Source organism: Phodopus roborovskii, unplaced genomic scaffold (assembly GCF_943737965.1).
Source record: "Phodopus roborovskii unplaced genomic scaffold, PHOROB, whole genome shotgun sequence".
NCBI classification, from domain to species: domain Eukaryota; kingdom Metazoa; phylum Chordata; class Mammalia; order Rodentia; family Cricetidae; genus Phodopus; species Phodopus roborovskii.
Genome location: NW_026126517.1, coordinates 41,369,174 through 41,383,769, shown reverse-complemented (window position 1 = coordinate 41,383,769; position 14,596 = coordinate 41,369,174). Strand labels below are relative to the sequence as shown.

General features: G+C 40.2%; 1 protein-coding gene across 5 annotated transcripts in view; it reads right to left on the bottom strand.

Moving 5' to 3' along the window:
* Dpp8 (dipeptidyl peptidase 8) overlaps nt 1-14,596 on the bottom strand; it is a 50,017-nt gene extending 35,421 nt beyond the window's left edge. For 2 of the 5 annotated variants that reach the window (XR_007835312.1, XM_051197758.1), the window contains exons 1-7: nt 14,447-14,596; nt 11,944-12,077; nt 9,654-9,926; nt 7,653-7,765; nt 6,458-6,631; nt 5,328-5,496; nt 1,004-1,114 (exon numbers count right to left, since the gene is read on the bottom strand). Coding sequence is in view for 4 of the 5 variants with exons in the window: in XM_051197758.1 (XP_051053715.1) it covers nt 1,004-1,114; nt 5,328-5,496; nt 6,458-6,631; nt 7,653-7,765; nt 9,654-9,926; nt 11,944-11,959 (856 nt within the window). In the remaining variant the exon portion in view is untranslated. Of the gene's footprint in view, nt 1-1,003; nt 1,115-5,327; nt 5,497-6,457; nt 6,632-7,652; nt 7,766-9,653; nt 9,927-10,514; nt 10,622-11,943; nt 12,080-14,144; nt 14,391-14,446 lie in introns of those variants that run through there. The other 3 variants (XM_051197760.1, XM_051197759.1, XM_051197762.1) reach the window with 3 other exon arrangements.

Genomic DNA, 14,596 nt, shown 5'->3' with positions numbered 1-14,596 from the left:
TCCTGCCTGTCTTGAAATCCCCCTTCCCTGCAAAAAAAAAAAAAAAAAAAAAAAAAAAAAAAGACAAAGTTCAGCTTGCTACCTGGCTGTAAACCAATAGCAATAGTGCCAATAGTGATATCATAAGATCTGTTAATGGGTCCTAACCAGCACTTAAGAACACCTGCTGCCCTTCCAGAGGACCCAGCTGGGACTCTAGCACCCATGTAGCATCTCACAACCAACTGTAATTCTACTTTCTAGGATCTGATAAGTTCTTCTGGCCATTGCAGGCTCAGACACACATGGCACACTTACATACATATAGGCAAACACATACACAAAATTAAGAGTAAATAAATCTTAAAGAATAAAAAAGGAGCTGGACAGTAGTAGGGGCAGTAGTAGTGCACGCCTTTAATCCCAGCACTTGGGAGGCAGAGGCAGGTGGATTTCTCTGAGTTTGAGGTTAGCCTGGTCTACAGGGTGAGTTCCAGGACTGGCTCCATAGCTACTGAGAAACCCAGTCTCAAAAAGAGAACAAAAAAGGAAAGAAAGTATTAAAGTACATAACACCTAAGAAATACTACTTCATAAATTGTGTTTCTAAGTTTGTCTATAAAATACATGTATATTTTATATTAGGCCACACGACTGTGAGTTTCTCACTGAGATGTGTTTAGACAGTGTGGGCCGCTGCTTTAAGGTTCTCAGTTACTTGTTCACACATTCTCATCTGTTCATGCAGATGCTACTCAATCATGTCATTATTGTGGACCTTGTTGTAAAGCTACTCAACCTTACATTGGCCAGCTTTCTAGACAAAAACTGGCAAGCAGCACCTGAGATGCTAAGGTAGAAGGGGGCGATAAGGCCTATATTTTCTGACTAGCCCCTAGTACGGTCTAATCTTCATCACTTTTTCATATACTTTCCAGCTTTACAGTCAGTACACTCAGCCAATTGACAGTCACAACCTTTAATACTTCAAGTGACCTGTGACCCACTACTAGAACTTACTTACTTCTTTCAGCTTGTGGACACCACCAGTAGCCTGAGTATCTATCAAATTCTTCTTGAAGAACAAAGGTAGCAACTCCAGCTGATCTGGGATCCTCTTCCATGTTGGCTAGCTCTGTACAAACAAAAAAGGCAAAATTATCCCCCAAACTCTTTTTTCTCAACAATAGACAAAGCAAAATGATTCCATCACTTCTAAAGAAAGGTAGCTTGATGGGGGATGTCCTTCTGTATGCTGTGAATATATGTTCTCTTATTGGTTGATGAATAAAGCTGTTTTAGCCAATACACAGGCAGGAAGTAGCCAGGCAGGAAATACAAGTGGGGTAACCAGACTAGAAGAATTCTAGGAAGAGGAATGCAGAGTCTTCAGGGAGACACCATGTGGATACTGGGAAGGTAGGACACCTGGGCATTACTGGTAAGCCAAGACCATGTGGAGACAAACAGATTAGTAGAAATGGGTTAATAATTGAGAGCTAACCAATAAGAAGCCTGAGCCATTGGCCTAACAGTTATAATTAATATAAGCCTCTGTGTGTTTATTTGGGACTGAACGGCCACGGGACCTGGCAGGACAAAAACTCCCATCTACAATAGCTGATTGTAGTACTCAACTGTGGAGTCAGAGAGATTGAATTCAAATCTGGGCTTCACCAATTACCTATTGTATGACCTTGGGCAAACTGTCTCATTCCATTGTGGCATGTCAGCAGTAGAGCTCAGTATATGTATGCTTGGCTCTAATACCCTCGGCACCTATAACTACCTAAACAAATAAATCACAAAGCCACTATTATGTAAGATTTTATATCATGCTTACAGTATAATTTGAATCATCAATGTTTTGACTTCTGTTAGTACTTAGCTCTTGTTTGTTAAGTAATAGTCCACTGATTCTATGAATTTGTGGGGTTTCTTTTCTTTTTTTTTTTTTTTAAGACAGTGGGGGTGGTTGAATAATAATGGTCCCCATAGGTTCACATTTTTGAATGCTTGGTCCCCAATCAGTGGAACCGTTTGGAAGGATTAGGAGGTATGGTCTTACTGAAGGAGATGTGTCACTGGGAGTGAGCTTCAAAGTTTCCAGATCCACTCCAGGCCCATTCCCTCTCTATCTGCAACTTGTGGATCAGATGTGAGCTCTCAGCTACTGCTCCAACACCATACCTGCCTGTCTTGCCTGTCCCCATATTTCCTTTCATGTTAACCATGCACTCATCCTCTGTAACTATAATTAAATGTTTCCTTTTCTAAGTTGCCTTGGTCATGGTATTTCATCACAGCTATAGAACAGTAACTAAGACAGACTGGGTCTTGCTATATGACAGGCCATGGCTGGCCTAGAACTATGTAGACCAAGCTAGCTTTCATCTCAAGAGACTGGCCTTCCTCTACCTCCTGAGTGCTGGAATTAAAGGTGTAGGCTACATGTTGGGTGATGCTATGCATCTTTCATCTATTCTTCTGCTGACATATGGGCTGGTTTTGGTTACTGTGAATAAAAATGATATGAATATTTATTTTTTTAAGTAAAACATTTATTCTTATTTTATGTGCATTGAACATTTATTCTTATTTTATGTGCATTGATGTGTTTTGCCTGCATGTATGTCTACATGAAAGTGTCAGATCTTAGAGTTACTATTGTGAATCAACATGTGCTGGGAATTGAACTCAGGACCTCTGGAAGAGCAGCCAGTGCTCTTAACCTCTGAGCCATCTCTCCTGTCTGAACATTTATTCTTGCACAATAATTTCCATGGACATGTGCTTTCATTTCTTTTGAGCAAATAACTTGGAATCAAGTGGCTGGTTAGTAGAGTGTGTTTAACTTTGTGGGGATGCATTTCTATTATTTTACACTCTTACCAACAGTTGGTGTTCTCAGTCTTTCTCACTTTTGCTTGTTTACTTACTTGGTGAGCAGTAATACATCACTATGGTTTCATTTTCTTTTTTAAAGACAGGCTCTTGCTATGCTGCCCAGGTTATTCTTAAACTCCAAGTAACCCTCCTATTTCAGCTTTCTAAGTGCTTGGATTATAGGTATATATTACTGTGCCCAGTACAGGTAAGATTTAATTTTCTTTTCTTTCTGTTTTTGTTTTTGCAAGACTGGGTTTCTCTGTGTAGCTTTGGTTGTCCTTGAACTTATTCTGTAGACCAGGCTAGCTTTGATCTGCCTGCCTCTGCCTCCCAAGTAAAGGGATTAAAGGCATGTGCCATTATATCCACTTTAATTTACCATTTTTGATCATCTGTATTCTACATAGTGTGAAGAACCAATACTCCCTTATCCAAAAAACTGAGTCAAGTATTTAGAATTCAGAGACTTTCATATAGTGTACATCTACAATGTATTATGTAACATCACCAGCAGCACAACTGGATAAACTGTAACCTAATACCCCAACATTCCAGCAGCAAACTGAAGGGAAGGCACGCTGAGCAGGGCAAATGTTATAAATACTCTCAAGTCAGTTCAGGTCAGGTTTTGCTACCAAATGAGTTTTAGTACCAAGCTGATGACAACACTGTATTCAGAACTTTCCGAAACATAGAATATTAGTAAAAGAGTCAAGAGCACAGCTGGGTTTCTTAGATCCTTTAACTACTGCAAACTACAATGCCAACTTTCTATCTATTCTGTTCCTTAAATGTGAGGACAGGTACCACTGCCTTGTATCTCTACTACTTATTATAAGTTACTTACTAACTGGATAACTGGTATTCACCTTGTCTTCTCAACAGAGGCTGAGCTTGGGGCTGGAACCAGTACATTTAAAATTCCTCTATCATACTGAGCAGAGAATAAACACACATGTACCCTGACAGATCAAATTCACTTTGGTCTTTCATCACAACCTACCATGACTAACTAACACATTGGCTAACCATGTTCCCTTCCTCCATCCCTTTCTATCAAAACAGACAATTCACAGCCCTTACTATGTATCAGCCACACTCTGAACATTAACTCATTAAGTCTTCCTGAAAATCCTGGAATTATATTCAGTTTGATGAGGTCAGAATTAATGAATGGTAGATCAATCTCAGATAACCTGGTTCTGTATTATTCTATATTCTCTTAACCACTACACTAATATTAGAAATAAAAAACATACCACATACCTACATGAATAGTAAAGAGTAAAAAACTATAACATCCTCCAGTACTTTCTATTTTAAATTTTTCCAATCTTCACAAATTCTCTGTGCCAAACAATTTTACAAAACAAAGAAAGACAGACATAGAGGTGCACACCTTTAATACCAGAACACTTGAGGGGTAGAAGCAGGAAGATTTCTAGAGTTCAAGGCCAGTCTGGTCTACATAGTGAGTTATGGGACAACCAGGGCTACAAAGAGAAAAACAGAGCCTGTCTCAAAAAGAATTTAAAATGCTTTATTTCTGACAGTTTTTGGGAGAGCTTTGCAGTAGCAGTTTCAAATACAGTAAGTGGTATAATGTATAATGTTTAGTGTTTGTTGACAGGATGAAAAGGGGCTTTCAGTTTTCAACAGACTTGTGATTCCAGTGATGGCAGCTACCAATCTTTGGTGTCATGACCTGTAGTATCCAAAACCCTTTATATCCAGTACAAACATAACAACCCAGTTCGACTACTGAAGACTTCCCCATTGACCCTCACCAGTACTAGACAACTGAGCACCTTTCTTGAAAGTACAGTTCCCTTTCTAGAACATTTTGCTAATATACAGACATCAGTTAAGGTCAGTGACATTGAGATCTGGGAAGTCTCCCCAACCACTGCTTCTCTTGATGCTCTATAGTACCCCACATTTGGCCTACTCTGTATTGTTATTATTGTTTATTTAGCTGCTTGATGGCCAGCATCACCTTATTCAATATGTACCCTTGCCATAGTTCTCCTTTACAATCACTTAAAGGTCGGTTCCCTTAAGATCCTGTTCAAATACCACAAGTTGCAAATGCTTAAGTCTCTTTACATAAAACACCATAGTGTTTCTGCAGAACCCAAGTGCATCCTCATGTAGACTTCAATGAGATTACTTGATTACACTCTAGACTATCCACACAATAAATAAATAAACCAATTTAAAATAAAATAAAAGGACAAGAATAGCAAAGATGTATTGTGGTGCTTGAAAAAGGCTGAGAAGTGAGTGGCATTATCTAAGGGGTGTGAACCATGTATTCTCTGTCCTCCATACCTTTCCATTTTTAAACAGAACTTAAAAATAAAGATCACCCAGTTTCCTTTAATTTCAAAATGGAAGCAAATGAAAACCAGCTTTCCACACATGTACCAACAAAGCCAGGCTGTAGAGCTCTGCCTTACCATTGTGCACATAGGTGATCCTCCGTTCTTCCCTGGTTACCAGGTTCGATATCCAGATATCGTTGCTGTGGATAAAAGCTATCCAGTCTGGATCAGCAGGGCATAATTTTGGATCCATCCGTATATTGGGACAACTAGTTTCCACTAAATTGGGTCGTAAAGGTTGTTGCTAGAAAAATAAACAACATTTTAAGGTAAGCTATCAGATTGACAAATACAAATTTGTTTTCCAGCTTCTTTTTTCCTGGAAGATAGATGGAAGTTCTAACTAAATTTACTTTCAGTTGGTTTAACTTATTAAGGACTCTTTTTAAATTAAAAAAAAAAAAAAAAAAAAAAAAAGAATGGAAAAGCTAAGGGTAACAGATAATAAACACTGTATTACACACAAACACAATGTAATAGTATTTTGTGAAGTTTGCAGCTCAGACTGTTTGCTGCTCAGACTGTTGTACAGGGTTTCTTTGTGTAGCCTGGCTGTCCTGAAACTCACTCTGTAGACCACCCTGGCCTCGGATTCATACAGATCTGCTTGCCCCTGCCTCCCCAGTGTTGGGATTAAAGGTGTATGCCACCAATGCCCAACTTACATAATAATAAATCTTTTTAAAAACTATTTTAAAAAGTGTAATGAGGCATGGTAAAATGGCTCAGCAGGTAAAAAGGCTCCTGCTGCTAAGACCAACAACCTGAATTCAGTCCCTGGGTCCTACATGTTAGAATAAGATAACAGAGTACTACTGCAAGTTGTCCTATGACCTATACACACCCTGTGGCATACATATATATACACATACACATCAATCAATCAATGAAATGTTTTTTGTTTTGTTTTGTTTTCAAGACAGGGTTTCTCTGTGGCTTTGGAGCCTATCCTGGAACTAGCTCTTGTAGACCAGGCTAGTCTCAAAACTCAAAGAGATCCGCCTGTCTCTGCCTCCCCAGTGCTGGGATTAAAGGTGTGCACCACCAGTGCCCCGTAAACTATCAACTCTTAAAATTAAAAATTAACATTAATTTCCTAGCTGGTGGGTAAACTGGCCCTTTTGGTTTGTTAATTTCCTTTCTGATTTGGGTACAAATTCTCTTTAGGACACCAAAACAGTTAACACAGAGTAACTGGAAATTACCGTAAATCCGTGTGGGCCTCCATCTTTGATATGGTAAATTCCACTGCCAGCTTGAAACAGGAATGTTCCACTTCCTGGGTGATAATCATAAGCTGCGATTCCAACGGTTCCGATTCGCTTTCTTTCTCTGAGTAGCTCTTCCTCTCGAGAATACATCCCATAGTCTAGTGTCGCCTAAAACAAAAGGAAAATCACCTATTCCAGTCCTCCCAGAACTAGTGTTTGCAGTTCACTGAAACTCTAGCATCTCTCTAGTACTTAAGCTGTACCAAGTCACTCAGAAGTTGCCAGCTACTTTAAGTAGATTAATCTCAGAAACTCTCCTGAAATTTTAAGGAAAGTGCCATTCAATCACTACTGCATACATTAGAAAACAAGAATAAAATCCATCCTCTTAGTCAACCATAGTCTAACCATAATTCAGTAGCTTTGCATGCAGTTAGTTGTAGAGCAGGGAATCGTCTCTCCAGCTGCCTTGGTAGGGACTGAACACAGCAGCTGAGCATATGCTAGACAAGCCCAGAGAATAGACTGCTGTGAGTGTGTGTGGTGGGTACTGGACAGCCTCAAACTTCTGATCTTCTGACATTTTGGCCCCCACACCTCCCAAGTACTAGGATTAAAGGCACAGGCAAGTTTCAGAAGGCAGAGGCAAGAGGATTGCCAGAAGTTTGAGGCCAGCCTGGTTTACATAGAAAGCTTCAAGACTAGTCAGGTATACACAATAAGACAGACCTTGCCTCAAAAATAAACCAAATAGGGCTGAAGAGATGGCTCAGTGTTTAAGAACATTTGTTGTTCTTTCAGAGGACCTGAGTTTGATTCCTGGCACCCACATCAGATGGCTCACAACTATTTGTAACTCCAGTTCCAGGGGATCCAATGCCCTCTTCTGCCACCTATGGGTACCAGTCATGTACATACATGCAGGCAAACATTCATTCCTGCAAACTAAAACATATCTAAAATATTTAAAATAAATGAAACTAAACACAAAACCCTTGAATTATAATATCCTATGGTTTTTAGATACAGGGAATTGGTTAATTTAAGGGTCACACATGTAAAAGTAATGAAATATTTTAATTCCTTTTCATTCACATCTACTTAAAATATAAAGCCTAGATGAATTTTTGCCCTGAAATAAATGAAGAAATATATACCAAATCATAGAATTAAGAATATTTGTTCCAACCTGAAAAAGGTCCAAAAGAGGCTTCCAAGAAAGCATTAAGACTGCTGCTCTGTTGATGGTCTTAGGGATTTCAGAATAAAATAGTGTATTTTCTCTGTTCTCACCAGACATGGCTATAAGAGAAAAAAAAAGCAACCAAAATCCACCACATAGTACTATTTTGTAATATTGTCCTTATTACAATAATCACAAATACATGTCTTCCATATATTACAATCTTTTCTATTCTAAAGGAACCAAAATGATGATATTGAGTAGGGTGTGCACATGCCTTATTCCTTGGAAATTTTCTTGAATAGAAACAATGTTTCAAGCTGGCATGGTAGGAAACACCTGTAATTTCAGAGCTCAGGAGGCAGAGGCAGGAGAATCTCAAGCTTGAGGCCAACCTGGGCTAACTGAAACCTTGTCTCAAAACAAAAACAAACAAACAAACAAAAAAAAAACCTAAGTAAAAAAAAAAAAAAAAAAACAACTAAGTAAGGAAAAGAACAACAAGCTCACCAAAGATTCTGTGGTGTCAAGGCACATATACGCCTACAATTTTAGCTCCCAGGAATGGCAGGATTACAAGTTAGAGTACAATTTGGGCAGATGAACAAAAAAATTAAGCACAACATAAACATAAAAACAGTTCCCCAAAGTGTCACAGAAAAATGCTTCATCCTGATAATAAAACTTTAAGATTTTTATTTGTACAGAGCAATGGTGGCACACACCTTAAATCTCAATACTTGGGAGGCAGAGGAGGCAGACCTCAGTGAGTTCAAGGCCAGCCTGGTCTACAGAGTGAGTTCCAGACTGTTACACAGAGAAACCCTGTCTTGAAAAAACAGAAAACAAAACAAAAAGATTTTTGTGAATGAGCATGCGTGCACACACTCATGCATAAATATGTACCACATGTGTGTAGATGCTCATCAAGATCCCTGGAGCTGAGTTACAGAAGGATGTGAAGTACCTGAAGATGTGGGTACTATGAATTGAACCTGGGTTCTACAGAAGAGCAGCAAGTATTCCTAACCTTACTTAACTCAGATTACTGAGTCACCTCTCCAGTCTTGATAACCAGATCCTAGTTCATGTAAAGACAAAACTTATTAAAGCATGTAAGATAACATAAGAGTTAAGACAACTTGTTTTTTATTTTATTGTTAGTTTTGCTAAATAACAGATGAGACTTCAGTGTAACTTTAGAATAGAAACTTTCTTCTTTCTTAACTTTATTTTCTTATCTAAATTGTACTTAGAAACAAAAAAGTTGAACTTAATTCCAGTTTTTCTTCATTATAAAGTTCTATGACTGTAACAATGTCTTTGGAGTTTCAAATAAAAGCATACTAGGTGGGTGGTGGTGGCCTATACTTTAATCCCAGCACTTGGGAGAGAGAGGCAGGCAGATATCTGTGAGTTTAAGGCCAACCTGGTCTACAGAGTGAGTTCCAGGACACCCAGGACTGTTAAACAGAGAAAAACAAAAAAAGAACCATAAGAGGGGCTGGTGTGGTGACACATGTCTTTAATCCTAGCACTTGGGCGGGAGAGGCAGAAACAGGCAGATCTCTTCAGTTCAAAGCCTGACAGGGAGACTGCACAGTGACACCCTGACAATAACAACAAAAGTACCACAACTGATTCGGTTTAAAACAATGAAAGCTGAATGGACTAAGGATGGGAGTATGCTAAACAGTTTACAGTTTGTCCTCATTTGACCATTCTCAAGGAAAGGCATTTCAAATTAGCTTCAGGAAGAATCAATTCTTGGCTTAACTCTGACTTTGTCAAAAAGATCGTGGTCAATTACCTGCTGCCCACAAGTAAAAATATAGTTAATGAGACGAATCAAAATTAATATAGCCACTGAACAGAAGTTCTTCAAATTAAAAGTGATTTTTTTTTCTTTAAAGGAAACAAGCCACATTTATTGAAATAGAGTCTAAATTACAGTTAGTCCTGACTTGAGGAAATGCCTTCTCTCGGAAAGTGTAACTTCATACTCACCAAGATAGTAGACCCTGTCTGAGTGAGGGCCATCTGGATCAGTTCTCTTCACAAACATAAAGTCATGCGGTGCCTTAGCCATCATGTAGCCATGATATTTTCTGGTATCAGCAAGCAGCTTTTTTAGCTGACTCCAAGAATATCGTTCTACATAAAACGGCTCCAGATTAGGTCGATCCTGTGATTCAATAGATCCTTCCTCACACTCTGCAGTTTCAAATATCTCAACACCCAGCTGTTCTGTTTCCATTGCTGCTGCCATGTTGCATTTTCCTAGAAAAACAAGGCAGAAGAAGCTGTCCACAGGTCTGTCTTGTATTTTACTATCGGGCTGTCTTGTATTTTACTATCGCAATGATAGGGCCAAAAAACCAAATAAATAAATAAACAAATAAACAAGCCACTTGGCGCAGCTGCTTTGAAACCTAATAAGAAAAGCTATACTGGTGTCCTCCACCCCCACCTCTGTGCTCAGTTCCAAAAAGTTTTTAAAAAATTGAGGTCATGTAATTTCACAGTGACTATAAATCCCTCCAGGGAACTTTTTATAAAAGGTTCTCCTTGGGTATCCTCTTGCCAAAATTCCTTTTCCTTTCCCACACTAGAAGGAAACAGGCCATGTGCCAGTTGGCTGCTACATTCTACCCCAGAGCACGTCAATACAGAAACTATGTGCCAAGGGAGGTAAGTGTTTTAGCATTTTAAAAAGTAACACTTTTAACAAATGCTGATTGATGTTTCTAAAATGTAACAAATTAGCATAGTAACAACATTGTTACAATGAACTCATAATTAGGGCAGTAACCTAAGAAAATACATTTGTTTTCTTTTACAGGCAAGGACTTCACAAATAACACTTACAAGCTGATATTCTGAACCTTCGGCTCCTCTGTACACACTATCAAGTACTTGTGGTACTTAGTGTTTTACTGATGATTACATGATCAGTCTTCCTGATTATGTAAGGTCTGTATCATTCAAAAAAGAAAAATATACTATCTTTAAGTGGCTTTATTTAGTTGAAGTAGTTAATGAAGAAAGCATATGGTATTCACATCAGCATTTTATAAGTGAACGCAATTACCAGTTGAATACCATAATTATTTAATAGCTTTGATAACTGATTGTACTTACCAGAAGATACACTTTCCCTCTTGATCTTTCTGATATTTAAACTAACATGAGCATGGTATAAGAGAAAAATAACCACTACAATAAAAATGCTATCATAAAACCATGTAGAGATGAAGCTCAGTGGTGGGTTCAATCCCAGTTCCACAGAAGAAAATAAACTACGCATGTAACCACATTACACATAATCATTAACTCCTCCAACAATCAATACATAGCTGTGTATTTAATGTGTCTTTCTTATAAAGCTCATCTTTGCAGGTTAACATCAATTCATGCAGAAGTATCTGCATCTAGCAAGATACCAGAGGGGGTGGGCTGTCAGTCCATCTAACTTGCATTACTGGAATGCAAAGGTGTTGAACTGTGCACAGGGGACATTTTATCATTTTCTTTATTACAGTGCATGATACTGTCACTTCGAACAGAACAATGACAAAGTAGAGTAGTTCAAATACCATCAGGTATAGTTGTAACACTCTCATCACTGAGCATCCAAGGTTTCATGGACGAAAATCTGGTAGCAAATTCAGCTTTTAGATCAACTGGGACACTGAGTTATCAAGTGGTAGGCAGTATGTGAAAGTGGTGGCTGTTGGCCTACCTGAAAGCTAATGGAGTCCTATTTTCAATCAAGTATATCAAAGGGCCTAGTTTCCTGATAGAGCAATGGACTAAAATTAAAAGAATCTATACTAATCTGACTCAGTTCTCTTCTGAGTGAAATCTCATTTCCCCTCCATCCCTTGCAAGTACAAGGCCGAGGAACAGAAGAGAGCAGCTCTGTGGACTTCCAGAGCCTTACTGCTCAGCTGGAGTCATTACCAACTTTAGAATCTTTCTTTGTAAAAACTTACATCAGTTCCTATTTAAAAACTGGGAATTTCTGAATGGACTGTGCTATTCACCTCCACATATGTACACACTATACAATTCAAATGACATCCTGCCAGTCTGTTCACAGTAAATATTTATTCTGCCCTTTCTACAACAAATATTGTGCAATTTCCAGAATTCCGCAACATTCTATATACAAATACATTCTCAAAATATGTGGCCTGAATTCCCTCAAACACAGTCTTGTCCATTTTCCCAGTACAGTAAACATACCTCACTGCCCCACCAACCTCTTCACCTATGGACCTTCCCTGGTGCCTACCTGATTGTATTTTCATCTGCTCAGACCTCTACTTTCAAAGAGATCATTTTCACCTGGCCCAACTTTAAGCACAGATCTCTCCGTTCATCCTCATCTCTTCTTACAGGAATCTTTCCTTTTCTCACCATCCAATCCTGCTTACCAAATAAGAGATTGTTGATCATTACAATGGACCACACGTGGCCAAAAAAAATCCCAAAATGATTATTTAACTGACAGACTTCTTTTTAGTGTAACATGTAATGACTGAATTATTTTGGATCTCCAACTTATCAAATCCCACGCAGGTCTTGAGTTCTCATTCCTCCTTCAGCCTCCTAAGTGTTAACAATTCCAGCCCTAAAATGACTTTTTTCCAGAAATGTATGGCTCAAATTGAACCTTTAAGTCCTAACAACAATGTAAGTCTTAAGGCCAAGACACATTAAAAAGAAAAATTAAGAGCTTGCACAATTGCAAGAGCTGGAGATGGCTCAGCAATTATAAGCAAGTAATACTGTTGGAGAGGCCCCAAGTTCGGTTCCTTGCACCTACTTCTGGCTGCTCACAATCACCTCTAAGACCAGTTCTAAGGGAGAATCCAACACCTCTGGTCTCTACAGGAATTGCACTTACATGTACATAACCTCACACATACACGCAATTGAAAATAAAGTTGACAATAAGTTGAAAATAAAATAAATGCAATGCCAATTGGAAAGCCTTGAAAGTGGCAGATTAATTTATTTTTAGGGCCAGGGATTTTTTTTAAAAGATAAAAACACCAGGTGGTGGCGAACACCTTTACTCCCAGCTTGAAGGAAGAGGTAGGTGGATCTATGTAAGTTCAAGGCCAGCCTGGTCTACAGAGTGAGTGCCAGGACAGGCTCCAAAGCTACACAGAGAAACCATGTCTTGAAAAACAAACAAACAAAAAGTAAAAGCATGTGTGGCAGAAGCCTGAGGATCCCCTGAAAGCCAGGAAAGTGTTGGCCCACTTGTAAAACCGGCATCCCTAATGCAGAAAGGGAGGGATAGATAGGATTGGCAGAAGTTGGAGGGTCAGCTAATCTGAAGTATGCTGCAACTGAGATTCTGCCTCAACAAAGTGTAGTTTGGGAGAACTGACTCCCAAAAGTTATCCTCCGATTTCCACATGATCCCCAAGACATGTGCCTGTAGAGCCGCGAGCACACACAACACAAAGATATAATTTATTTCTATGTGCCTATGTTCCTTTTACATGATACCATATTGAGTTGGTGAGAGAATTCAGTACAATAAAAAATGTGCATTAAAGGCAGAAAGGGAACCTGAACTTAATCATCTAAATTGTGTTCAATTGTCAGAGACAGGGTATCACTTTGTAGCCAAGGGCGGCCTTGAACTCAAGATCCTCGTCTCAGTCGCCCAAATGCTGGGGTACAGGTATGCACCAGCATATCCAGCTAGAATTTTTGACAAGGTAAAGAATGTCCTCTTCATTTTAAGTGCATTCCTTTTTGCCTTTTCTCTCCATATTACTGAGAATAAGTGAGATGGGTAGCTTTTCTGGAAAAATAATAACTAAGCCTCTTGATAATCTAGTTTAGAAAAAAATTGTGTATGATTACATCTTATTTGTTACCAGTTTAGACTCCAAGCTCCTTATTCCACATAGGTGATGGAAAATTGAGAAAAGCTATGTGGCAACAGGAGGATAGGTAAAAGAAAAAAGACAACAGCAACAGGCTAAGATTCAAGACACCCTCTCAAAGCACAAAGCCCCTCACTCAGAGAATGGTATGTTGGGTTAAAAACAGCTTTGTGATTCTTAAGGGTGTGGTTTACTGAAATGGCATCCTATAATTTTTACGGTAAGGGCCAATTAGACGTTCAAGCTCGGCACACCTCATTGGAGCCTAGCCACTTCACTCTTTGGCGTCTACAACTGAAAAAGTTTATCAGAGGCAAAGAGCTTGAAAGCTATGAATGAGGAAGGAGGAAAGGTGTGGTAAGGAATATGGCGAGGAAGGACAGTAGGAACACCAAGGCTTAGTTAAGAGTATAAGCAAGCTGGACGGGAAGGCCAGGACCGTGGTGCGAATGGATGGGTGGAACAGAATGGCAGCGAGACAGTGAGCGCGGAGGAATGGATCTAGAGTGAAGCAGGAGGGAGGAAGGAACACCGGCTGGGGAAAACCAGCGAGTCCGAAGGAAAATCCCATCCGCCACTGGCGGACCTCAGGCGAACCCCTTCGCCTTTGCAGACTTCCGTTTCCTCCTCGGTAAGCCCGGACCGTCCCCGGCATCCCAACCCGAGCCAGGCTCTATCAAGATAACGGACGTGCGAGTCCGAGCGGGCAGCAGCCAGCGTTCAGGGGCGCCTAGCGAACGTTGGCGGCCTCGCAATCCGAGTGCGCTTCCTCTTCCGGCCAGCGGGGCCCAGCCACCCGCTCGGCCCCACGGGAGCGGCCCGAGGGAGGCCGGCCGGAGCACCGCGGCCTCGCGGGCGCAGGGGCGGGAGAGCGGGCGGATACTGCACCTTCCCCCGGGCCCGCCCGGACCGTCCCGACGCGCTATGGAGCGGGCCTACGCCGCTTCATGCCGCGCCGCCTCCGCTCCCGTCCGGGCCACAGCAGCTTCCTCGGCGGCAGCACCGGCGGCACCCAGGCAGCGGACGAAGGGGCTTAAA